At 44.0% G+C, this 25985-nt stretch overlaps 1 protein-coding gene across 6 annotated transcripts in view; it reads right to left on the bottom strand.

Annotated features, from left to right (window-relative positions):
• Positions 1-25985, bottom strand: part of FAT3 (FAT atypical cadherin 3) — a 671890-nt gene that overhangs the window by 164675 nt on the left and 481230 nt on the right. For all 6 annotated transcript variants that reach the window (XM_056561437.1, XM_056561434.1, XM_056561436.1 and 3 more), the window contains one exon: positions 15244-15383. In XM_056561437.1, the coding sequence (XP_056417412.1) occupies positions 15244-15383 (140 nt within the window). The remainder of the gene's footprint in view (positions 1-15243; positions 15384-25985) is intronic.

The raw sequence follows: 25985 nt of genomic DNA, 5'->3' as shown, positions 1-25985 counted from the left end.
GTCAGTGCCGGATTCAGCATTGGAATCTAACACCGAGATTCCGCCGCTGCAGAGTCCTCTTGAATTCAATGGGATGCTGCTGCTCTGTGCACACGGTGGAATTTTTGTTCCAGATGTTTCCGACATGGAAATTCCATTTTCCGTTTCCACACAAAGAATGAACTTGTCTATTCTTTGTGCGGATTGTGCACCGGGATGCACAGCTCTCTATGAGACGGCACATTCCTGTGCGGTCCTTGCACCGCCATGTGTGTGCTGGTGGCCGCAGTGTTCGGAAAGTCCGCACGGACAATCTTTATGTGGACATTCCTGTGTGTGAACATGGCCTTAGGCTAGGTTCACATCTGCAGTGGAGAATCCACTGAAATAGCAAGCAGAAATATTTGTCTCTGCTCAAATCTTGTTACCGTATATACTCGAGTATAAGCCGAGTTTTTCAGCACAATTTTTCGTGCTGAAAACGCCCCCCTCGGCTTATACTCGAGTGAACTCTCCGCCTGTCAATCCCTTCATCAGTGGTCTTCAACCTGCGGACCTCCAGATGTTGCAAAACTACAACTCCCAGCAAGCCCGGACAGCCATCGGCTGTCCGGGCATGCTGGGTGTTGCAGTTTTGAAACCTCTGGAGGTCCGCAGGTTGAAGACCACTGCGGCCATTGTCATCATCCAGCCCCCCCCCTTTTGTTTTGTACTCACCTCCCCTCGGCGGTAAGTTAGGGTGAGCTGGTCCGGGCCATCTATGCTGCAGGGACCGTCCGGTGGGGATGGTTAGTCGTTGCGGGCTGTCCATTTTCACCGGGGGGGGCCTTTACTCCGTGCTTCGGGCCCGGCCCCGGAGTAGTGACGTTGCCTTGATGATGACGCACAGGGACGTTCATGCGCAACGTCCCTGTGCATCGTCGTCAAGGCAACACACTAGTCCGGGCCCAAAGCGCGGAGAAGAGGCCCCAAGGTGAAAATGGACAGCCCGCAACGACTAACCATCCCCACCGGACGGTCCCTGCAGCATAGATGGCCCAGACCAGCTCACACTAACTTTCCGCGAGGGGAGGTAAGTACAAAACAATAGGGGGTCTGGATGATGACGATGGCCACGGTGGTCTTCAACCTGCGGACCTCCAGAGGTTTCAAAACTACAACACCCAGCATGCCCGGACAGCCGATGGCTGTCCGTGCATGCTGGGAGTTGTAGTTTTGCAACTTCTGGAGGTCCACAGGTTGAAGACCACTGATGAAGGGATTGACAGGCGGTGATGATGAAGGGGGGGGGGGATGATGACGGGGGTCTGGATGATTACATGGGGGGATGATGCATTTCCCACCCTAGGCTTATAGTCGAGTCAATAACTTTTCCTTGGTTTTTGGGCTAAAATTAGGGGCCTCGGCTTATATTCGGGTCGGCTTATACTCGAGTATATACGGTAATAAATAGACACCAGATAGACCCCCATCAAAGTCAACGGGATCCATCGGGAACCATTGGGGTCTGTCATGCAAATGACCGTCCAGCTCAGTTTGTTCTTTCAAAAATGGAGTCTGTGATGGAGTTCTGATCCAGATGTGAACCTAACCTTCAGGAGGATTCCCACATACAACCTGGCTCCCCTACCCACAACATGGCTGAAAGATGTGGGATATTTGGGGGTCCAATTCCTGGGACCCCCTCCCCCTGATTACAAGAAAGAACATGGATCATAACTGATGGTGGCAAAGAATAGAATTGGAACATCTTCAAATCTAGATGAATCTTCTCCTTTTATGACATCTTTGTTCTTAAAGGGGAAAGAAAGTTACAACCACTTTGGACACAACAAAAACCAGAAGATTATGGAGAGTCAGACTGGTGATCACATGAACAAGTTACAGTAATGAACCGTATGGATGTAGCTGTGCTGGAATAAAACAGATGGGGCTGTAGGACTAGTGATAGTGAGGAGCATTTATCAAAAGTTAAAGGGGTTCTCCGGTGCTTAAACATCTTATCCCCTATCCAAAGGATAGGGGATAAGATGCCTGATCGTGGGGGTCCTGCCGCTGGGGACCCCCGGGATCATTCACGCGGCACCCCGTTTGTAATCAGTCCCAGGAGCGTGTTCGCTCCGGGACTGATTACCGGCGACTACAGGGCAGGCGGCGTGTGACGTCACGCCTCCGCCCCCGTGTGACGTCACGCTCCGCCCCTCAATGCAAGCCGACGGGAAGGGGCGTGATAGCTATCACGCCCCCTCCCGTAGGCTTGCATTGAGGGGCGTAGCGTGACATCACACGCCAGCGCAGGCGTGACGTCACACGCCGCCCTGTTGTCGCCGGTAATCAGTCTGATTACGAACGGGGTGTAGCGTGCATGATCACGGGGGTCCCCAGCGGCGGGACTCCCACGATCAGGCATCTTATCCCCTATCCTTTGGATAGGGGATAAGATGTTTAAGCACCGGAGAACCCCTTTAACTTGTTTTTTTTCCGCTTTAGATTTTAAAAAAAGTTGCGGGCACCCAGCGTTCGTAACTAAATGTTTTGGATGCTGAGGCAGTGGAGTACCCCAATTCTCACATGGAGTTATATAGGGCAGGGTTGAATTGCCCTGTGATTTCTTCTATATCTGGTCCGTGCAACTTTTCCACGACTTTTCGCAGAAAAGTCGCACATGATAAATTAGCGACCACTGCCCAAAGTGCTGTAAATCAGATCACTTCATGGTCAGAAAAATTCAACGTCGCAGGAAAAGTCGCACCGGACCGGCCTGTGAGTGTTTTCCTGCGACAAATTTAGACGGAAAAAGCTGTCTAAATTGTTTGATAAATTCCCCTCAGTGAGTGTGCAGGATATGGGTAAAAAAAAAAAAACACAATTACTCGGAGTTCTTCTTTAAAGGGGTACTCCGCAGCTCAGCCTTTGGAACAAAATGTTCTGAATGCCTAGAATCGGCGTCGGGAGCTTGTAATGCTATAGCCCCGCCCCCACATGACATCCCGCCCCGCCCCCTCAATGCAAGTCTATGGGAGGGGGCGTGACGGATGTCACGCCCCCTCCCATAGGCTTGCATTGAGGGGACCGGGCGTGACATTATTAGGGGCGGGGCTATGACATCACGAGTTCCTGATGCCGGCTCTAAGCATTCAGAACATTTTGTTCCCAACGCTGAGCAGCGGAGTACCCATTTAAATCTGTTCCTTCGTCTGCTCTTTTTCTTCCCCTGAACACTACATCCATCAAGCCAGTTGCCATTGTAACTATCCTGCTCTGCCCGGTGAGGTGCTTGGGCCTGAATTAGAGTTTTCTGATAAGAAATGTCCATAGTACGGGCCGCCATAAAGTAATACATCAAACAATAATTGTGCTGTTTGTCTCAGACATGTGTCTGGGAAAAGAGCTGAATTAACAGACGCCGAGCAGGAGCTGCCGTAATGGAAAAGGTTTATTGACAGGAGGCCGCGCGGATACCTTCATCTGCTTCACGGCTAATCACCCAGATCTGGGCACAGGCGCTGGCGGAGATTTAGCTAACAAAGTGCTGCTCATACCTTACATGCATGGCACCCCAGCGCCTCCACAAATCACAGATCCTTCATTAGCTCCATGTGTACTGATGCACAAATCCATTTAGGTTGGGGTGCCCATATAAAGTGGGGGCGAGCTGTGCTAACTGTGTACGCTTTACAGCTAATCGCCATGATTTTACAGACAGCGGCAGTGAAGCGCGCCAGTTAGCTCGGCCACATTGGGTAAGAGCGTCCATATTCTCACTTCAAATCAACTGGTGCCAGAAAGTTGGACAGATTTGTAAATGACCTCTATTTGAAAATCTTAATTCTTCCAGCACTTATCAGCTGCTGTATGCTCCAGAGGAAGTTGTGTGGCTCTTTCCAGTCTGTCCACAGTGCTCTCTGCTGACACCTCTGTTCATATCGGGAACTATCCAGAGTACAAGCAAATCCCCATAGCAAACCTCTCCTGCTCTGGACAGTTCCTGGCATGGACAGAGGTGTCAGCAGAGAGCACTGTGGTCAGACTAAAAAGAACTCCAGAAAGGAAAAACAACTTTCTCTGGAGCATACAGCAGTTGATAAGTACTGGAAGGATTACGTTTTTTTTTTAAGTATAATTAATTTACAAATCTACACAGCAACGAAAAGTCAGCTCACCAATCCACCACAAGGCAAAACATCCTCCAAGGCGGATATAAGAAAAGGGTAGGTGCCAGCGAGTAGAAAACATCACCTTTATTTCGTCATGTTAAAACCATTGACATGAAAATCTTCAATAAAGTACAATGATAAAATCTTTGGAAAAGGCGTGACGCGTTTCAGGTCATGTGACATCTGATGAAAGGTCACATGACCTGAAACGCGTCATGCTGGGCGCCTTTTCCAAAGATTTTGTCCATGTGCTTTATTGGGGATTTTCATGTCAATGGTTTTAATATGACGAAATAAAGGTGAAGTTTTCTACTCGCTGGCACCTACCCTTTTCTTCTTATCTAATTTACTTTATCTTTCATCTAATTTACAAATCTGTTTAACTTTCTGGAGCCAGTTGATTTAAAAAAATTTGTACCCCTTTAAAGTCAATGAGCAAAGTTTATTACTGAGGATAAGTAATATCCAGGCAAAATATAATTTAGAGCCATTGGTTGCATCACACAGAGGAGGCATTGCAGGAAAAAATTGAGGAAAGAGTGGTCCGGCACTCAGAATGGATAGAGGAGCGGCTAGACATGTATGATGGGGGGGATGTTCAGCACTCAGGAAGGATAAAGCAATGGCTAGGCATGTATGATACGGGGGGAGTGGTCCAGCACTTAGGATGGATGGAGGAGGGGCTAGACATGTATGATACAGGGGGAGTGGTCCAGCACTTAGGATGGATGGAGGAGGGGCTAGACACAGGGGAGAAGTCCTGGGAAAAAAAAGTGTGGGAACTCACCCAAGATTTCCACACAAGGGCTGGTACTGCTAATGGGAATGGTGGAAAAAGTGCAGGAACTCAGTTCCCAAGCATTCCTGCAGGACTTGGACTTGAGCCCTAGCTAGACATGTATGCTGGGGGGGGGGGGGGGAGTGGTCCAGCACTTAGGATGGATGGAGGAGGGGCTAGTCATGTATGATCCGGGGGGAGCTGTCCAGCCCTTAGGACACATAGAGGAGTGATTAGGCATGTATCATATAGGGTAGAGTGGTCTGACTCTAAGGAGAGATAGAGATTTGGCTAGACATGTAGGATACAGGGAGCTGTGGACTTATAACATTGCAAAGCAGTGGTCTGGTGCCTAAAGACAGAGGTGTTTTCAGGGTCCATGAACAAATGAATGACGGTCTGACATATAGCAGAGCTGGGGAAGGAGTGGTCAGGCATGCAGACAACAGTTAGTAGAGTTTATACCAAGATGGGGGACAGATATACAGTACAATAGGAATGAAAGTGTTTATTATAAACATCCGGTTGTGTTAGCCGCAGGCCCGAAGACCAGAGCCACCTCATCAGGTCCCGTCATCTGCCCGGAGACCGGCTATAAGCTGGCTGCAGCCTTCACTTCCGTCAATATATCTGGATACAAAAAATAACCACAATTGGAGTTTAACGGTGTCGGCTGAGGTGGCGGCTTCCTGTGCTCTCATTACACCGCCACATAGCTTTTTGTAGATAATTTAACAGCTTAATTGTCTTCCATAAAGTAATAATGTATCCATCGCCATAGCTAAGGCTGAATGAAATTATTTAACCTCAGCCTACCCCACATTTAATAATACCAATAAAAAGAAGCAGAGAGGAACAAAGGACTCGCTTTTCCTGTACGATGACTCGAATAAAAAGCCTGTAATGTGCCATGAAATGGATGTAACAGGCCACATTATACAACCGTAATCACTGGAATCCTACCTATAAACATATGGAAAATATAAGATCACGTCGGGTTAGTTGGCATCTCAATGGAAAGGTGACATAGTATGGGGCGGGTGAAATAGACTGGGGCTGCGAGATGAATGGATTTGTATCATGGTTTATAGGCCTGTATATACTATATAGGGCGCCTTAATCAATTATTACTATAGGTAATTATGAGATATCCCTTTAAAGGGGTACTCCACTGCCCCAGCGCTTGGAACATTTTGTTCCGAGCGCTGGGTGCGGGCCGCGGAGGTCGTGACGCCACAGCTACTCTCCCTCAATGCAAGTCTATGGGAGGGGGCGTCTATGGGGGCTGCCAAGCCCCCTCCCATAGACTTGAATTGAGGGGGTGTGGCTTGATGTCACGAGGGGCGTGACTTCACAACCCCTGCAGCCCGCACTCAGCGTGCCTCCAGCTGTTGAAAAACTATGACTCCCAGCATGCCTGGGCAGACGAAGGCAAGAGTAAATTTGGCAAACCTGCCTAAAGTGTATGCAGCCTCCCGACTCTCCGTTGACTTTGAGAGAAGACCTTTGCCTGACTGCAGACCCAGGTAAGCAGAGTTTTACCTCTATTCTATATATCCACTTATAGATTGGGGTCCGTACAACGTTATGCACACTACAGTATTGTATGTCTCACTCAGTACAGTATGCGTTTCTCATGCAGTACAATATTGTGTTTCTCACATTGTACAGTATTGTGTTTCTCTTTTTTTTTAACTGTAGTTTTTATTAGAGATTTTCACAAAAGAAAACAGGAGTTTGCCAAGACTCAATCAAATCAGTGTATTGTGTTTCTCACTCAGTACAGTATTGTGTTTCTCACACAGTACAGTATTGTGTTTCTCACACAGTACAGAATTGTGTTTCTCACGCAGTACAGTATTGTGTTCCTCACTCAGTACAGTATTGTGTTTCTCACACAGTACAGAATTGTGTTTCTCGTCCAGTACAGTATTGTGTTTCTTATGCATTTCAGTATTGTGTTTCTCACACAGTACAGAATTGTGTTTCTCATGCAGTACAGTATTGTGTTTCTCATGCAGTACAGTATTGTGTTTCTCATACAGTACAGTATTGTGTTTCTCACGCAGTACAGTATTGTGTTTCTCATGCGGTACAGTATTGTGTTTCTCATGCGGTACAGTATTGTGTTTCTCACACAGTACAGAATTGTGTTTCTCATGCAGTACAGTATTGTGTTTCTCATGCAGTACAGTATTGTGTTTCTCATACAGTACAGTATTGTGTTTCTCACGCAGTTCAGTATTGTGTTTCTCAAGCGGTACAATACTGTGTTTCTCATGGAGTACAGTACTGTCTTCCTTACGCGGTACAGTATTGTGCTTTTCACGCAGTACAGTATTGTGTTTTTCACGCAGTACAGTATTGTGTTTCTCACGCAGTACAGTTTTGTATTTCTCACACAGTACAGTATTGTGTTTCTCACGCAGTTCAGTATTGTGTTTCTCACGTAGTACACTATTGTGTTTCTCACGCAGTACAGTTTTGTATTTCTCACACAGTACAGTATTGTGTTTCTCACGTAGTTCAGTATTGTGTTTCTCACGTAGTACACTATTGTGTTACTCACGCAGTACAGTTTTGTATTTCTCACGCAGTACAGTATTGTGTTTCTCATGCAGTACAGTATTGTGTTTCTCACGCAGTACAGTTTTGTATTTCTCACGCAGTACAGTATTGTGTTTCTCATGCAGTACAGTATTGTGTTTCTCACGCAGTACAGTATAGTTTTTCTCACGCAGTACACTATTGTGTTTCTCGCGCAATACACTATTGTGTTTCTCATACTGTACATTTTTTCATTTCTCTGTCTGATGTAAAACGCCACATGCCATCAAACAATTAGAACATTTTCAGTGCAAAAGTTAATGGAGCAAAAGGTAATAGAAGCAGCAACAAAATGTCCCTAATATCTCTGCAGGATATAGAGATCATACAGCAAACCTGTTAATCATTTATTCCCTACATTAACATTTGCACTCATTTTCCTTTAGAGTTTCTATATTTTAAGGGTCATTTAATATCCGTTATGTAATTGAATGTGCGGACTCTAGAGAATCCCTCGGTAATCGCTCAACTAAACTCCTTACAATGAGTGAGATGACTCTTACATTGCATCTCATACCTGCTTGTCATAGTCATTTTTTCCCTTAATTTCTTAAAAATCCATTTTAAATAATCCCATATCTTAACCCCTTTCCCTCCACCTGATGGGGGGTCCTCAGTGATCAGTGGCCCCTACAGGTCCCTGGATATGAAGGGACTGATCCAATACAGGGGTCATTGTTTCCCTGCAAGGGAGAAAGGGAACATCAACACAGCTCCATTCCCAGCACAGTTGGGTGACCAAGTGCCATTAAGCAGAGAAAAACAGCCATCAGACACCCCTCCCTCCACTCTTATAAAATGGGAATATGCCTTTATATGTCTTATTACAATGCAAAAAAGAAACAGTGACAAATTCAGCTCTGCTACATCTCTAAATCTGCCAATGGGTTGTACGGGAGTCATAATAAATCTGAATTCGCTGAGGGGTCACTTGCTCTAGGGTTCTAAGGGTAGCAGTTGCACCTAGACCCTGGCAGTAAAGGAGACTTGATGGCTCCTCTGCTAGATAAGAAGACCCTATTATTATAAATAACACATGGTAGGTGAAGGGCACCGGTATACATATTGTCCCTCATTTACTATTGCAAACCTGACATGTTTTGTCGGGTTGTGTGCCAGATTCTGTTGCATTGCACCAGAAATTCTGTCTTTGCCAGATTTTGCGCCAGAATTGAAAAAACCCCGACTAACTCTCCATTTTACTAAGAAAAGACTGAAAAGGTGGTGGGGCTGCATGGGGAAGGGCGTGGTCTCTGAAAAGGGGCGTGTTCCTGGTGGATTTTAGCTGAGTAAAACCCGACAGATCAGAGCTGGTGTAAAAAGTGCAAAATGTAGGGAAAAGTGCAAAATGTAGGGAAACCTTAGTAAATACCGTGGAAAATAAATTGTGGGGAATTAAAACCTACAAAGAAACCTACACAACACTCTTAGTAAAGAAGGGCCATTGTATTACAGTTAGGCAATTTTAGTTACACCTCTTTATTGGTCCCACTAGTAATTCTGATCACAACTTATATAGGAGGAACCATTTAAGTAATTTCCTATTACATACAATGGATTCCTTTGATATGTCGAGACCTTGTGCTAAAATAAAGTCAGGAGGCGGAAAGAACTTCCTGTAGAGCTGAGACAGCATTATGTGGAGACACAGATCTGCAGAAGGGTACCAAAAAGATTTTGGATTCACTAAAAGTTCCCAAGAGCACAGTGGCCTCCCCAGCACCACAAAACTAAGTAATGGGGGTAGAAGGGTCTAGATAAGAGAGGGGGTGAGGCTCCAAAGATTCAACCTGACAGAGCTTGAGAGGATCCACAGAGAAGAATGTCAGAACATCTCTAAATCCAGGTATATAAACCTTGTGGCCTCAACCCCAAAAAGACTGGAGGCTGGAATCACTGCCAAAGAGTCCTGAGTAAAGGGTATTAATACTTATGTCACTGCAAGATTCGAGTTTTTCCTTTATTAATATACTAACAAAGATTAGTAACATGCTGTTCTCACTTTACGGGGTATTAGTTGCAGAATGATGGGGGAAACTAATTATTTAGCATAAGGAGCAACATATAAAAATTTGAGAAAAGCTAAACAAAAGGGTCTGAAAACTTTCTGAATATACTGTAAGGGAAAGTTTGACCGTACAGCTTAAGGGCTACAGTAACAAAGCAGCTGCATTTAATAAGCAAATTAGGCCCGAGATAGGGATTAGAGCGTAAGACCTGTAGATCCCCTGGAAGGAAGCTCGGAGTTCCCGTCAGATTTCTCCTTTAATTGCTTAGTATGAGAGGGTCTGGTGTTTGCAGAAAACAATCCTTATTATGGCTCCTTTCATTGGCTTCAAAATGCATTTATTCAGGATGTGACGAATGGCGTTCACCTTCTGTCTGGCAAGAAAGTAATCACTTTTCCAAACATGGCCCTGAGCGATGATGTATTGCGCGGTGGCGCAGCGCGGGCTTGCATTTCATTCAGATGCCGGAGATATTCATCATTCTCAGGGAACTTTGCTTTTTCAGACACTTTACATGGCCATGACAGCCATGTCCTAGTAACATGAGGGGTCAAGCAGTAGAGGTTACGGTGGGGAGGTAAGGGGTTGATTACATTACTTAACTCCAGTCAATGAGATCAGTCCTAGGAGTAGTTAGCAAAAAAAAAAAATTAAGTATTCGACCAGGCAGGAAAGAAAGTAATACTCTAATCACCGGAGCCGCAGTCATGTGATCAGCTTGAACGACTGGTTTTTCGAAGGTGCATTATGTATATACTTGTACGATAGGTATTCACTTTCTATCATCTGATCCGTGGCTAATCAGAGGGGTCATGTGTTGTGGGTCTCTGGCGGACCATAGGTAAGACAATCTCAGGAACAATATTATCAAAGTATAATATTAATCAGTGACCCGCAGAAAAACACTGAGAAATGATAGATAATGGAAGCCATGTGTTGGCGGACAGGACTAGTGAGTGACGCAAAGTTTCATTATTAAGGGAATTAGCTGACAAGGATGTCTAGACTAAGACTTAAAGAAAATATAAAGTAGTTCCAGTCTATTTCATATCTACTTTACAAGAAACTTCTTTAATAATAACAATGAAGGGGGTCACCTCTTCTATAAAACCCATTTTCTAATACCTTTTGGAGTTAACATAGGAGAGAGCAATGTTCAGGGTGCTCATATAGGAGCTAAAGTTGCTACAAGGAGTGTTTTATGCTCAGGAGGACCCAAAACATCAATGCATTTATTTCAATAAACCCCATGTAATGCTTTGGTTAACCTGCGGGAGTGCTGTAGGAGAACTGAACACTTTGGGATAACTTCTTTCACAGTTGGTCACTGGGGGTTTCTAGCTGAGGAACACCCTCCGCAGAGCATCCATGTGCAAAAATAGACTGAGTGGCCACTTGTCCTTTAATAGTCATCATAGAGCGCTTTCAGAAATATGGCAAACGTTTAGTTTAGTGTTCTGTGTGTACTGTGGTCTGTGTTTTCATGTCTAGCTTTGTATTTGTTTTGTGAAGCTTTGTCTTGGTTAGTGTTCATACCTGTTTCTGCAAATCCTAAATCTTTACCCATATTTAGATGTGTTTGTATTTTGTGTATTCCTCCAAGGTTAGGTCCTGTCCCATACAGTTGTGTGCCCCTAACTTGGATTCGTTTTGTATTTTGTATCCCTCCATTTTTGAAGTTTGGATTTATAGTTTATCCATTTATTTTTATTGGTTAGGTCCATTCCTGAGCTTTGCTATTTCCAAAACATAGGAATCAGGGTGTTTTTTGTTTTGTTTCTAGTGTGAATTCGTTTTGTGTATCCTGATCTTAGTCCGTGTTCAGAACTGTGGGTCTGTGCGTTTTTGTAATTGGTCTAGTGTGAATTTGTTCTTATGCATCCTTGATCTATATAGTGTCTTACTTCAGTTTAACCTGCCCATCCCCTGCATTCCTGGATTAGTCTCATTGTTACATATCTCTAGTTGTCCTGTATTGCTCATATAATTATATCTGCCGTATTATGTTGTTTTGGTTCTTAGGCTGTTGTCTGTACACTATATACCTGCTGCTATGTTTCCCTGATATCTATTTACTACTTTGCATTTCTGCCGTTATTCAGTATTCTGTTTTTTTGACATGCGTGTTCTCGACCTCGTGCAGTTCTTGTTTATTGTTTTGACCATGACGCCCCTGCACTTTAGTTAGCGTATGAACTGTTGCCCAAGTTGTAGCGTCACCGTTTTAGGGTGGATCTGCAAGTAGGCAGGGAAAGAGTTTCAGAGTTAGCTTAGGGCTTACTCTTCTTTGCCCTATATTACGTTATGCATCATGACAATGGATTTGTTACAATCCAAACTTTTTGGGATCTGTTTTGGAATCCAAACTTTTTGGGATTAGTTTTGGATGTGTTTTGCCCTGTACAATAAGAAGCCCCAGAGGTAAGCTGTATTCCTTGCAGATTCCATTCACTGGGCCCGGAGCTCTGCACCAGGAGATGTACTGGAAGTCCCATAGACTTGCATGGGACTTTAGACAAAAATCTCACCCTTGCACATGGACCCCCAGGGTTAATTTAACTCTACTATGATTTTAGTTGACATATACAGTAAGTAACATGTGACCAAGTTTCTGTAAAATATCTCCAGCCATTTGGGAGTGATGCTGGAACATACGCACATACATACACACATTGAGTTTTATATTCTTAGATTTCCACACTGGTGCCTGACTGTGCATGGTCTATGGGAAATTTTCTGCAAATTAGGTTTGGGACTATTTGTGCCCATGGCAGAAATCACAATTTCCAGATGGTGCCAGATTAAAAGGATTTTATTGTACAAACACGTTCATTTTTAGTGAAATGCGTCGGGCTCGTAGACTGATAGTCACTTTATCTATGACGCCGGTGATACAATAGCAATATGTTAAGTCCATTATGACCTCATCCTGCCTGATCCAATAACACACATGCTGATCACATTACAATGCTCCTGTTGTTTGTAGGATTACAGCATCCGTTGCCCCAACGCTGAGCTGAACCTATCTAAAGAACGTGTCAGACAAAATAGAAAGCATATGTAATGTCCCGAGCCGTAAATTACCAATGTAGTCAGATGAACTCTGCATTGATATTCTTAAATGGGAAAACCCCATAAGATGGGACCGGGATGTAAAGAAATGCTAATGGACAAACATTAAGGATTTTATGAACATCTCCAGAAACACAAAACAAAACTACAGGATCGTAATATAACAGAGCTCAACTACATTTCCATTTTAGGGCCTTTCAGTTATGAGAAAGCAATTTGCATGGCTGCCTTTTGATTCAATAGCTCACCCACTGGGTATTCAGAACATGTCAAGAGCAAGAACCCAACTTTCTGTCCAATTCCTATAACCTACTTGGGTGTAATGAACCATTAAAGTCATATTAACTCAAGAGGGAACTTTGAATCACATGGAACCAACCAAAATTAATAGTTAGTTTATTATAATGTATATCATTAAGGGGTACACTGCTTATGCAAAACTTATCCCCTATCAACAGGATAGAAGATGTTCACTCCCAGCAGTAGGACCCCGCGCAATCTCCAAAACAGGGGCTCGTCTCTGACCTCTCAGACGAACTGGTCTTGGGAGTGACAACCTGCCCAGCCAATCATTGTCTGAGGTGGGACATCACTGGAGTCGGTATTTGGCGCTCCGGGTCGCCACATCCAAGACCAGTTCGTCTACAGAGGTAAGGCATCCTGAAACAGCAGGTTCTACAGTGAAGCTTTACACCAACCACATTGTCCAACAACCTGGAGATCACGGGAGGAGTTCCACCAGTCAGACCTCCCAGGATTTGACACTTATGATTTATCCTGTGGATAGGGGATACGTTTTGCATTCTTGGAGTACCTGTTTAATAATGCCCAACAGTTATGGGATGAGTGGGTATGTCAAGAATATTTGTAACTCCAAAAAAGTTTTATTGAAATAATTTTCTGCTTTAGACAAAATCTTTTTGTTAGAAAAATCCCTAGAAAATGACCACAAGGTGCCCTGCTGCTAGGACCCTCAGTGATCGTCAGTAATTTGCAGAGAAACCTGCCAGCAAGTGTACCATTTCTCTGCAGCGCCACCACAGAAGAACTGAATTACATAGTTTCTATTGAAATCAATGGAATGTCTAGGTAATGTACAGAATGCTGGTTCCTCCGCCGTTACAGACACTCTTTGTAGTCATTCTCCTCTCTCTGAGGGTCCTATACAAGACCTATATTTCAATTCATAATTCCCTAATATGGTATTTGACAATTAGTTTTCTTAACCAGACAATCCCTTTCAAAAAGTTCACAAATCCTCTTGAACAATTCCTTTTAGAAAGACGTGTCTATACTCAACAATCGATGTTTTACTTGAAACCGCGTGTGTATTGGTATTTCAGTGGCATTCTACAGTATAAAGGATTATATGATTGACTTGTCAGTATAGTATCATGTTTCATCTTTTTACATTACATTCTTGGAGATTAAAAATAATGCAAGCACACAAGGCAGATTTGCCAAAGCCGAACGCATGGGTCACTTCACAGCAAGATGAAGGTGAGCAGATGGGTAGGAAGTTTTAGATAAAGCTTCTGCAGCACGAAAACTTTCGGCAGTTCATTGCATTGAACATTTGTTATATTTTTGTCAACTTAATTCTCAAATTATATCATAGAGTAAGATCACTGTAGGGGGGATGGGAGGTCTAGGTCCAAATTCTTGGACACCAATTGATCTGAACAAAGACGCCGCAGTGTTTTCCTACACAATGATACTCCCAGACACCGACCAAGTTGGAAACAGCAACAAATCCATGTATGAAGGTAGAAGACAGAAGAAAGAAAAAACAACGGGGCGCTCTCTCGTATGCTGTAGTGGGGGAAAAAGGGGGGGGGCCCACCTGTAACGACCTGCTGAGGGGTTGCAACAGTGTAAGCTAAACACTGTTGGGAGGTGTGGGTAGAGATTAGTGGATGCAGTGTGCCTCTCTATCTCCCCTATCCGTGTCCCTTAGAGTACGGAATGATAGACAAAGAATGGGTAGATAAAGATGGGGAATTGTGTAGAGCGCTCCTGCTGTCAAAAGACGGACTCAAAACGCAACTGTTGCACAGGACGATTTATTGAAATGTTTTTAAAGGACAATGCATTTCGGCGCTCACATGCGCCTTCATCAGGTCCACAAGAGGATAATAACAATGCGTCCTGAGGTGCCGGCTGTGCTTGAGTGGCTGTGCCTCTCAAGCACAGCCGGCACCTCAGGACGCATTGTTATTATCCTCTTGTGGACCTGATGATGGCGCATGTGAGTGCCGAAACGCGTTATCCTTTAAAAACATTTCAATAAATCGTCCTGTGCAACCGTGGTGTTTTGAGTCCGTCTTTTGACAGCAGGAGCGCTCTACACAATTCCCCATCTTTATCTACCCATTCTTCATGTATGAAGGTATGGAGCAAAGACTTCTGGTCAACCTACGTTTGTATACACTGACATTTACCTGTTTATTTTTCTTTCTATATCTGTCAGTTATGAGTATTGTTCTTTCAAAGTAAGACATTCCACCATAACAGCATACAGTACATATATATTTACATGCATTAACTGAACTGAGATCACTGCATATGGATATAACACAGAGCATGAAATACGTTAAGGAACCACTTTTTTTTTATAGCTCCTGGCAATGGTGGTCATTACCTGAGTGGTGGCAATGTTTGTCCCATCTGTAACCTCAACAGTCATATTATAGCTCAAGCGTAGTTCGGCATCCAGTGGCTTTGCTATGACGATTGTCCCCACTCCTTTCTCAATGTCAAAAGTGCTGTCCATGTTTCCTCCTGTACAAAGAGGATATTGCTGTTATTACAACATTATATACACTAGTTCTAACATCTAATAATGTGGGATACCTGATAGAAGCATAAGAAAATGGGAATATCAGTCTAATGTGACTGCTTGCACAAAATGGAGTAATCTGATCAATGTACATACATCTATTCAGGTTAGTCCTACACTGGTGATGACAATACAAAAGAAAAAATCAAACAAACAAACAAAACAAAGACAAATGTCTAAGGGCGGGACTTTTATGAAAAGTGGTCAAATCCTACCAATGGCTGTTGGCTTGACCTCTCCCGATCTCAACGTACACCTGCATGCTCAGTTCTGCCAAGAATGTATGTGTTGTGAATGGGGAAACCTCTAGTGGCAGCTTATCTCAAAGGTTCGGCAAGCCACATTTGTTCTCTCCCCCCCCCCCCCCCCCCTTATACAACATTTGCCAAACAAATGTTGGCAAAGCCTCTTATACACATATGACTGTTGGCCTCAGCTGACAAAATCAGCTGAGCAGGCACACACTCTTTTCAGGCCATGATATTGGAAGCAATGCAAGAAGCTTTTTGTAAGAAACTTTATTGTTCTTTTAGAGGCCGACTTTTAGTGGTTAGTCACAACAGGTGGGCCATCTATTGCTGAGGCCCACAGTAGGCCCTCTTTGGCACCATCCACAGGCCTACTTGCAACACTTTACATTACATCATACCAGTCAAGCTTAGTGGCACCAACCAAATATATTGTAAAACAGACAACATTGCAGATCAATGCATAATAAGCATCTTAGCAGCCGGACCGCCACCACTCAAAACTTCTAACATACCACCATAACATGTCATTAAAGTAATAAATATCTCTTCAAAACATGGAACAATAGAGACACGAACAGGTCCCACGCCATGCGCATAAGGCTATAAACGGGAATTTGTACAAAACAATTAATTCAGGTTACGACCAGGAGGTCACTTTAGTGGAGGTAAGCCACTTGTTTTTTGTAAGATATATATTTCTGGGGACATCAATTGGCGGCTTCCCACAGAACCTCAGCCAAGTTGCCCATCTATCATCGCTGACTAATTCACATATCAGAAGATGGCATCATAAGAAGTTGTAGCAAGTACAGAGTCCTTAGTATAAGCATTTTCTACACATAATGTGACACAATGCCTTGGCCTGGTCTTTATATCCAGAGGCTTCTCTACAATAGAGATTTGTAATTGGACTTTCGATTCATTGGGTGTTACGGAGCTTTACACAATGTCCCACTTAAAATCTGATAGATAAGATAGGAACGCTCTGGGCGCCGTCTTAACTCGGCCCAGAGTTCACTCCGGTATCTTACATTGCCTCACGGCCAACAATGAGAGCCCTGGTTATTTCTGTCAACATCTACTTAGCCAGGACTGGAAGAAATCGATTTGAAAATTCCTTTTTTTTACACTGGTGACATTCTAGGTATTCAGGGGTTATTCTTAAGAAATCTGCCACAATGCCTTCCTGAGAAAAAGAAAATCTATTAAGTCTACAAAGTGCTGCTTGTTTTATGAATCCTGTCAAAACTATGAAGGAAAGCTGTGTGCAAACAGCAATGCATTGTATACCAAGGCACGGCCGAGGACAATTTGTCTACTACGTTCAGGCCTCCAGTTCCTTTCTCGCCGTTATTCTGAATGAACGGCTCCACAGATCACAATATTGTATATACAATGACAAGATAAGTGCAGTACTTAAAGGAATTGTCCACTTTTGACAACCTCATTTTTATAGACTAAGGTTCCTTTTTGACGGGCAGATGGTCGTTACGGGCACAGATCAAGCATTGGACCTTTTGCAGGTCTCAATGATTGTAATGCCTTTCGAATACATAATTGTTGACCACACATCCCCTGTTTACATATCTCACTTCTATTACATCTATGCCACAGGCTTTAGGAAATGCTGGCTTCAAGGAATATGAAAAGAAATCCCAAAAGTGGCTTCATTTCTGCTTAAATGGGCACTGTCAGTAACTTTATTTTTTGATATGTTGTAGTACTTATGTACTACAACATATCTCTAATATACTTTTATTTTTATTTTTTTTTCATTAAAAAGGTTTAATTTACATTTAAAAACCGGCCACTGAAAAAGGACTGATTTTGGAGTGGCAATCAGTCCTTTTTCAGTTAGGCTGCACTCGCTCCCTGCCTGTCAATCAGACAGGCGGGAGCGAGCGCATTGGCTCCCCGGCCACTGGCTGGGAGGCCACTCCTCCCGCACATTGCCCCCGCCGCCTCGTTGCCGCCGCTGTCCCTGCACGCCCGCTGCCGGACTCTGCAGTAACTGCAAGTGTAATGAGGGAACGGGGTATGCGGGGCGGGGGGTTGGGGATTGAGGAGTGAACGGGCTAGTGCCGTAGCGGGGGCAGAAACGGGCTAGCAAAAAAAAAAAAATAGGATGGTGGGAGCTACCCTTTAAAGAGTACCTGGCATGATATTGATACATTTTATAATCCTCCCAGCTCACTCTCCTCATCATGATAAACCACCTTTATTTTTTTAATTATTTTTTTGTGTTCTACCTTGATGTTGCTCTGTATTTTCTGCTCAGTCTCACAGACTGGGAAGGGGCGTTCCCCAGCAGGCGTGACAGCATCTGAAGCCCCAAAGGGGAGATCTTCCTCCCTTACTCTGCTATGCTGCTTTGAACACATAGCCTAGAGCAGTTCAGTGTGTCATGGTCTGTGATTTGCTGGGACCGCGCACAAACCCTTTAGCTCCATGCAATGAACTTTACAGTGTGTCAGCTCTGCCCAGCAGCTGCTAAACGGAGCAGAAATATTTAGCACAATTTTCAGAACTATGCACTGAAGGCATCATGACTCTACAGCAGTGTTTTCCAACCAGGGTGCCATCAGCTGTTGCAAAACTATAACTTCCTGCAGGTCTGGATAGCCTTCTAGTTCAGCTCAAAGGGAAAGGGAGCTGAAATATTTGTATATATTATACACACTATACACTGTGCTGAGCTGAGGTTCCACCTACATTTCCTAAATTTGTCTCTGCCGGGCTACTGCAGGAGACAATTTGCTAACAGTACCACAGGCAGGAGCAGAAGGAAGACCCCTGGGGCCAAACTTTTTGGGGTAATTTAACACATAAAGTTACAAAATTTTATTAAGAAGTATATGCGAAGAGTATTTCAAATAGGCTAATCTATGACATATTACATTTCATTCATGGTGATGGTGGTACCATTTAACCTAAAAATACTAAATTTCATTCATGATGATGGTGGTACCATTTACCTAAAAATATTTCAAATAGGCTAATCTATGACATATTACATTTCATTCATGGTGATGGTGGTACCATTTAACCTAAAAATACTAAATTTCATTCATGATGATGGTGGTACCATTTACCTAAAAATATATTAGGAATCATGGAAGTGCTTTCTTTTGATGAAAGACTTTATGTCATTGTCCTATTCACAGACTACAAACTACTGTAGTGGGATGTGGGGGTGATGGGAGTTGGTTCTCCAACTATCTGATACTGATGGCCTACTATATTCTCTATGGATAAGCCATAAATATTAAAGTGACAGACACTGGAGATGATATGGGATGTATACCTTCTGAAACCCCACATGGTGCCATGATCCCAAAGATCCCAACCCATATCTTTCTCAAGTTAGAAGATTCTAGCAACTGGAACTGGACTTGGTTCTGAGGTGCAGACAAGTCTGAGTTATCTTGCTCCCAACAGGTTTTATCAGGGACAAGTTAGACCTAAACTTTCCTGACAGGGCCTAGCAGTTTAAACTATGACTAACTAGTCTAATTAGCTGAAGAAGAGCTAGGAGACCTCCACATACTTCTCTAGAACCAGACTCAACTGGTTTGGATCCAACCCTCTTGGGAGAGAGGGTTAGATTTACAAAATCCTTCCTCAGCACTTCTAGGAGTTTCTACATAGAAACTGACAAGGGTGAGACATGTGACCAATGATCCACCCATTCTGTACAAAGGCAATCCAACAATGGTGGCAATAAAAAGTGCATATAATAACCCTTACACATCCATAAGACTTCAGTGTATGCAGAGGCAAAATGTTATAGCAATTTATGAGGTTAACTCCTCGGCCACGCGATAACTCTACGGGGACACTGCACTGTAGTTATAAGAGCCCTAAGAATCTCGGGATGTTGGGGTTAGAGGACATCCTATAGGTAAACCTTTCCATTCAGTATGTGGAAGAATTTTAAAGATTGTTTTCTCTAATTTTAGGGATTGAATAGAAGCTGAGTCTAGATTCCTGGATTCATCGAGTCTCTAATTACGAGGATAAATAATAATTACACAGGAACAAAAGAAGGAAACGAAAACACAGATCTAATCAAAATGATGCAGATTAATCTCATAAAATAATCATATTTCTTTCCGCGAACACATTAAATGCTGCGGATGAAAGTTCTCTCCTCTGACGTGATCCTCACTATGGCTGCAGAAGCTGAGAAAACGTATTTTACCAGCGGCAAACTTTATGGAGTTCTCCAAACTTTAGGTTTTTAATCATAATTGCTATATTGCTGCTATGAAAGCCACAACAGAGGAAACTGACATATGGGCTTTGTGGAGAGTGCTTAGAATTTTATGGTGTTCTCGTAGCTAATGGCTTCTGGGATCCAGTGTGAGCAGGTGGAAGGACGGCTGTAAGACTCGCACATCGGTGAAGGACAAAGAACTAAATATACGGATTTTCAAAAAAATAAAACGTGAAGTTTAACAGTGAAACTTTAGCACTTTAACCAAGACCAATGAAAAAAATTCTGGAACAGATTGGGTCAAGCAATTCACCCATGTTGGTAACGTACCCTTTGGGTGCTACTTCGTGCTAACCAAATGGGTTTTCAGTTCCTTTCCTTTATAGAAGTAGCAGCTAGAGATGAGCGAGTATTTGAATAATTCGATTTGGCCAATTTGCCAAATTTTCAGAAAAATTTATTCCTAGCGAATCTCTATTAAAAACGGCTATTTCTGGGCTACAGAGAGCCTCAATAGGTGTGTAGAACACTTTGCCTTGCTGTAACACGCATATGGAGTGTGATGGGGTAATTAAATAATACTGTTATTCAGTACGACGTGCAGATTAGAGACGTCACTATTGCTATTAGAATCACTGTTGCAGAGCAGCACAATGACAGAGCCTGGAGGTGGCATCAGTATGAGGAGACCATATGGCAGCAGAATGAGGAGACCATATAGTTGCTGAATGACCAAGCCTGGAGGTGACAACAGCCTGACGAGACCATAGGGCCTCATAATTGAAAAGATTAAAGGGGTACTCCGGTGGTCAACGTGTTTTTCCGTTTTTGACTTACCCTATTTGTTTTGTTTCATTTCTATTCTTGTTGTTTAGTCTACTCTATTTCCGTTCTTTGTTGTCTTTTTATCCCCCACTTTGTTTTCCTATCTTTGCTTCTATTTCCTGTTTCTTGCTGTGCTGAAAACTACAAATCCCAGCATGTCACATGCCTTGCTGGTTTGGGGCGGCTCCTTTTTTTTTTTTTTTTGTTCCGCCCTTTATCCATCCTACTATTTTCCCGGGTCGGCCCCCTTATACACAGCACACTAATATAATCAGCCCTGGTTGGGATACACTGTCATACACACACAAAAGGGACTACAACTCCCAGCATGTGTCATTCAGGAGTCTTCAGTCTGTGGTATAACACCAGCATGCTATGCTGCCTCTGTAGTCTCCTGGGGGTTGTAGTTCACCACACCTCTGTAGGGCATACACCAGTGTTTCCCAACCAGGGTGCCTCCAGGTGTTGCAAAACTACAACTCCCAGCATTCCCTGACACCCTTTGGGCATGCTAGGAGTTGTAGTTTTGCAACAGCTGGAGGCAAACTGGTTGGGAAACACTGGTATAACATGATGTGTATGCTGAATAGGCTAGAACAGTGTTTCCCAACCGGTGTACCTCCAGCTGTTGCAAATCTACAACTCCCAGCATGCCCAAAGCCTGTCAGGGCATGCTGGGAGTTGTAGTTTTGCAACAGCTGGAGACACATTGGTTTGTAAACACTAGCATACACACAGGGACTACAACTCCCAGCATGTGTCATTCAGGAGTCCCCCCCTCCCCCTTCACATAAAGGGGGAGATTTATCGAAACCTGTGCAGAGGAAAACTTGCCCAGTTGCCCATAGCAACCAATCAGCTTGCTGCTTTCATTTTTATGAAGGCCTGTGAAAAATTAAAGAAGCAATCTGATTGGTTGCTATGGGCAACTGTGCAAGTTTTCCTCTGCACAGGTTTTGAAAAATCTCCCCCATAGAGATCATTCCCAGTATGAGATTTATTCCCCTGCAGTCCATACATCCCCAGCCCGTGCACCTTCTCATCCTCCCCTTCAGATAACACTTATCTTCTCTGTGAGGTCCTTCTCCTGTGCAGACCTGCGTCCTTAGAATACAGAGCAGGGGGGAGGGGAAGTGAGGAGCTGTGTACTCAACTGGATGAGATGAGGGGGCGTGGCTTATTCCTCTCATGCAGACAGAGAAAAAAAAATGATATGACATCTTGTCCATAATAGACTCAGAACTGTGGACAACTGTAAAAGAAACCCCTCTGAACTACAGAACTTCCTGCCCAACAAACAGGTAAGAAAAACACACACAGGCTGCCAAAATATATAACACAAGTATATTGATTGCAAAAAAACTAAACTTACAAAGAAGATGCCATATAGTCAAAAAAATTAACCACCGGAGTACCCCTTTAAAGATATTTTTTAACATTTAAATTGAAGATTTCAAATAGATGAACCTAAAAAGTTTTATTTAATATGCCAGCAGCATGAGGAGACCACATGGTTGCACAGTGACACAGCCTGGAGGTGGCAGCAGCATGAGGAGACCATAATCTGGCAGAATGACACAGCCTGGAGTTGGCGGCAACAAGAAGAGACCATACAGTGGCTGAATGACACAGCCTGGAAGTGGCTGCAGCAAGAGGAGACCATATAGTGGCTGCATGACACAACTTGGAGGTGATGGCAACATGAGGAGAGCATATGGTGGCAGAATGAGACAGCCTGGAGCTGGCATCAGCATGAGGAGAACATATGGTGGCAGTATGAGACAGACTGAAGCTGGCATCAGCATGAGGAGAACATATGGTGACAGATTGAGAGAGCCTGGAGCTGGCATCAGCATGAAGAGAACATATGGTGGTAGAATGAGACAGTCTGGAGCTGGTATCAGCATGTGGAGAACATATGGTGATAGAATGAGACAGCCTGGAGGTGGCATCAGCATGAGGAGAACATATGGTGGCAGTAAGAGACAGTCTGGAGCTGGCATCAGCATGAAGAGAACATATAGTGGTTGAATGACACAGCCTGGAGTTGGCGGCAGCATGAGAAGAACATATGGTGGCAGAATGAGACAGCCTGGAGCTGGCATCAGCATGAGGAAAACATATGGTGGCAGAATGAGACAGCCTGGAGCTGGCATCAACATGAGGAGAACATATGGTGGCTGCATAAGACAGCCTGGAGGTGGCATCAGCAGCATCAGGAGTCCTGAACGTGACCTGGTTACAGAGTGGGATGGTGGGTGGCAATACCAATTCCCGGTGACTAAGGTGGGTGAAAAAAGAAGATCTTGGCATGAGATGTGTGTCAGAATGCAGGGGGCTGCACCGAGATCACAGGGGTCCCCAGCGGAGGGACCCCTGTGATCATACATCTCATCCACTTGTCATCTCATACCCCTTTAATATGTGGGATATGAAGAAGAGGGATAGTAGATAACAAAATATAAAATAATGGGAAGTGGAAGAGGGAACAAGATTCAGATATTCTGACCTTAGTTATCCTAAACTAATTTGCCGTATATACTTGAGTATAAACCGAGCCTAATATAAGCCGAGGCACCTAATTTTACCACAAAAAAACTAGGACAACTTATTGACTCGAGTATAAGCCTAGGGTGGGAAATGCAGCCATTGTATCAGGGCATTCTAAGTGTTGCAGTTACTAACTACAATATCCAGCATGTCCTGATACAGCTGACCCAAACGACTTGGGTCAGCTGCATAGGCTGAATCAGGGCATGTTGGGCATTGTAGTTACTAACTGCAACACCTACCATGACCAGATACAGCCTATGGCTCTACAGCTGACCCAAAGCTACAACTCCCAGCATGTTGCACTATATAGTATTACAGAATAGGTTATGATGCAACATGCTGGGAGTTGTAGATTTGGGTCACCTGCAGAGCTACAATGCCCAGCATGCCCTGATACAGCCTATGCAGCTGGGCCAAACCTAAAACTCATGTTGTACCATATTAATATTTTTAAAACAAACATTTTCAGAAGGCTTGTCACCCCCTTACTCATAAAATGGCATTGTGTGGTGGCTGCGGCAGCCTGGAACTCTGCCACGCTGCTCTCCGGTGGGGCCCGTGACGTCACTGACGTCTTCCTCCCTGGTAACAGATGTGCCTGTGCACGGCACGCACGGCTGTTACCATCAGGCCCTGCAATATTAAGGGGCCGTGCACAATGCATGGAGTGGACGAGCAAGTAACCCGATCACCACATCTATTGCCGTGTCCCGCCGCAGCTGGCAAACAGCAGCCTGGCGGCGGCGCCTCACTCGAGTATGAGCCGAGAAAATAATGTGCTCAAAAACTCGGCTTATACACGAGTATATCCGGTACTACCAAGTTTGGTATCAAGACTCAAAGTTATGTGTTCGGGACTCCAACAGACAGTAAATGTAGCAATGGTTAAGTATGTGTGCTGCTGCTCCATTTACATGGGGGGGGAGGGAGGGAGGGATCGACCCTTATCCTCGTGATCGGTGGGGGTCCGAATTGTCAGACCCCATGGATTTGTTAGTCATAACCAATTCTGTGGATAGATGATAACTTTTAATCTTTAGATAAGCCTTAAAGCTCCACCAGGGCTGTATATAAGTCCATATGGATCACATTCTCTAATGGTACCATAGACAAGAACTGATGATTATCAACAGGACAGTCGGACACTTGTTGAATCCCCTACCTTTGCCTTGCAGAACAAAATATATTTTGCTCTCTAACCTAATGTGATAGTTCTTGTGAAGAGGGAGACTTGCAAGTTCACAGTACACATGAAGAACACATCTAGGGCAACTTGACTTGGGCCCCATAATTCAGAGGTCCCAATAGCAGCTACTCTCACTGCCTCCGACATATATACCCTTGGGGGGACAAGATCAGTCCTACATACCAAACTTCACTAAGTATACTGAGAAGTATTTGGGGTCCTTCTTTAGAAATAATCATTATGGGGGGGCCACTATGCCAAGTTCATTCATACAATAGATTCCTCTCTCAGAAACCTTCACATAACATATTGCAACCACCTTGTGTGTTATGGAAGTAAATGTGAAAACAAAACAGTTCCTTGTATTCTGAAATCTACAAGCAATATTGGATTAAAGATTTATAAAGATTAAGTCTTTCCAAGACACTGATCTCCCATAGAGCATTACCGCTTTCAGCAGCCATCTAAAAATAACAGCATCTGACAGCTGAGGTTTATTCTATGAAAATACAAGAATTATGTAGTAGAATGACCTTACAATGTCAGGATGGGAAACCGTACATCCTTTTATCGATTCCTTAAAATAATGAGAAAAGTTTGAAAACTCTTGAGCAGTAAATCTGCCAAGCTATAGATCAATAGTGATGGTGGGGAGGTATCAGGCCATAACCGGGAAAGTGACATTCTAGGGGGAAGCTGGAGTTTTCCATAGACACACAATGATTATACAGAAGAATGGGGATATATATATATATATATATATATATGGCCCTGCTGTTGGGCACCTTGGGACACCATGAAACCAGCCTAGTCTTGGAAAAGGTATTTCAATAAAGATTTAGGCGGTCAGTGAACTGATTCTTTGCATTCTGAGGCCTCCTATATTTCTGTAATATATTGTCCACTAATATAGCCCGTAAACACCAATGATGGGGACAGTAGATCCTGGTTAGGGAACTGTTGATGGGATTTATTTAGATATGTCTACTGTATGGGTGAGAAATTTAAACAAAGGTTCTAACAGAGCGGGAATACCTACAGATATAATATGGGCTAAAGCATTGACGTGGTTGTTCAACTATAACAATTCATCCCCTATTCTTCATTTTGGTATAAGACTTTGGTCTCCTTTCTCAAGATTGCGGAGGTATCCTAAGAACAGGCACTTGAGTCTCTCATCAAAATGAACCGTTGGCCTGCCACTCCATTCATTATCTGTGGGAGCATCTCTGGAATGGAGTTGTTACGCCGAGCGCTCCGGGTCCCTGCTCCTCCCCGGAGCGCTCGCGGCGTTCTCCTCTCTGCAGCGCCCCGGTCAGACCCGCTGACTGGGAGCGCTGCACTGACACTGCCGGCGTGATTGCGATTCGCATAGCGGGACGCGCCCGCTCGCGGATCGCATCCCAATCTGCTCACCTGTCCCGGTCCCCGGCTGTCATGTCCTGGCGCGCACGGCTCCGCTCTCTAGGGCGCGCGCGCGCCAGCTCTCTAAGATTTAAAGGGCCAGTGCACC

This window comes from Hyla sarda, chromosome 2 (genome assembly GCF_029499605.1).
Source record: "Hyla sarda isolate aHylSar1 chromosome 2, aHylSar1.hap1, whole genome shotgun sequence".
In the NCBI taxonomy this organism is placed as follows: domain Eukaryota; kingdom Metazoa; phylum Chordata; class Amphibia; order Anura; family Hylidae; genus Hyla; species Hyla sarda.
Note: the sequence above shows the minus strand (reverse complement) of the source record. Positions and strands in the feature narration are given on the sequence as shown.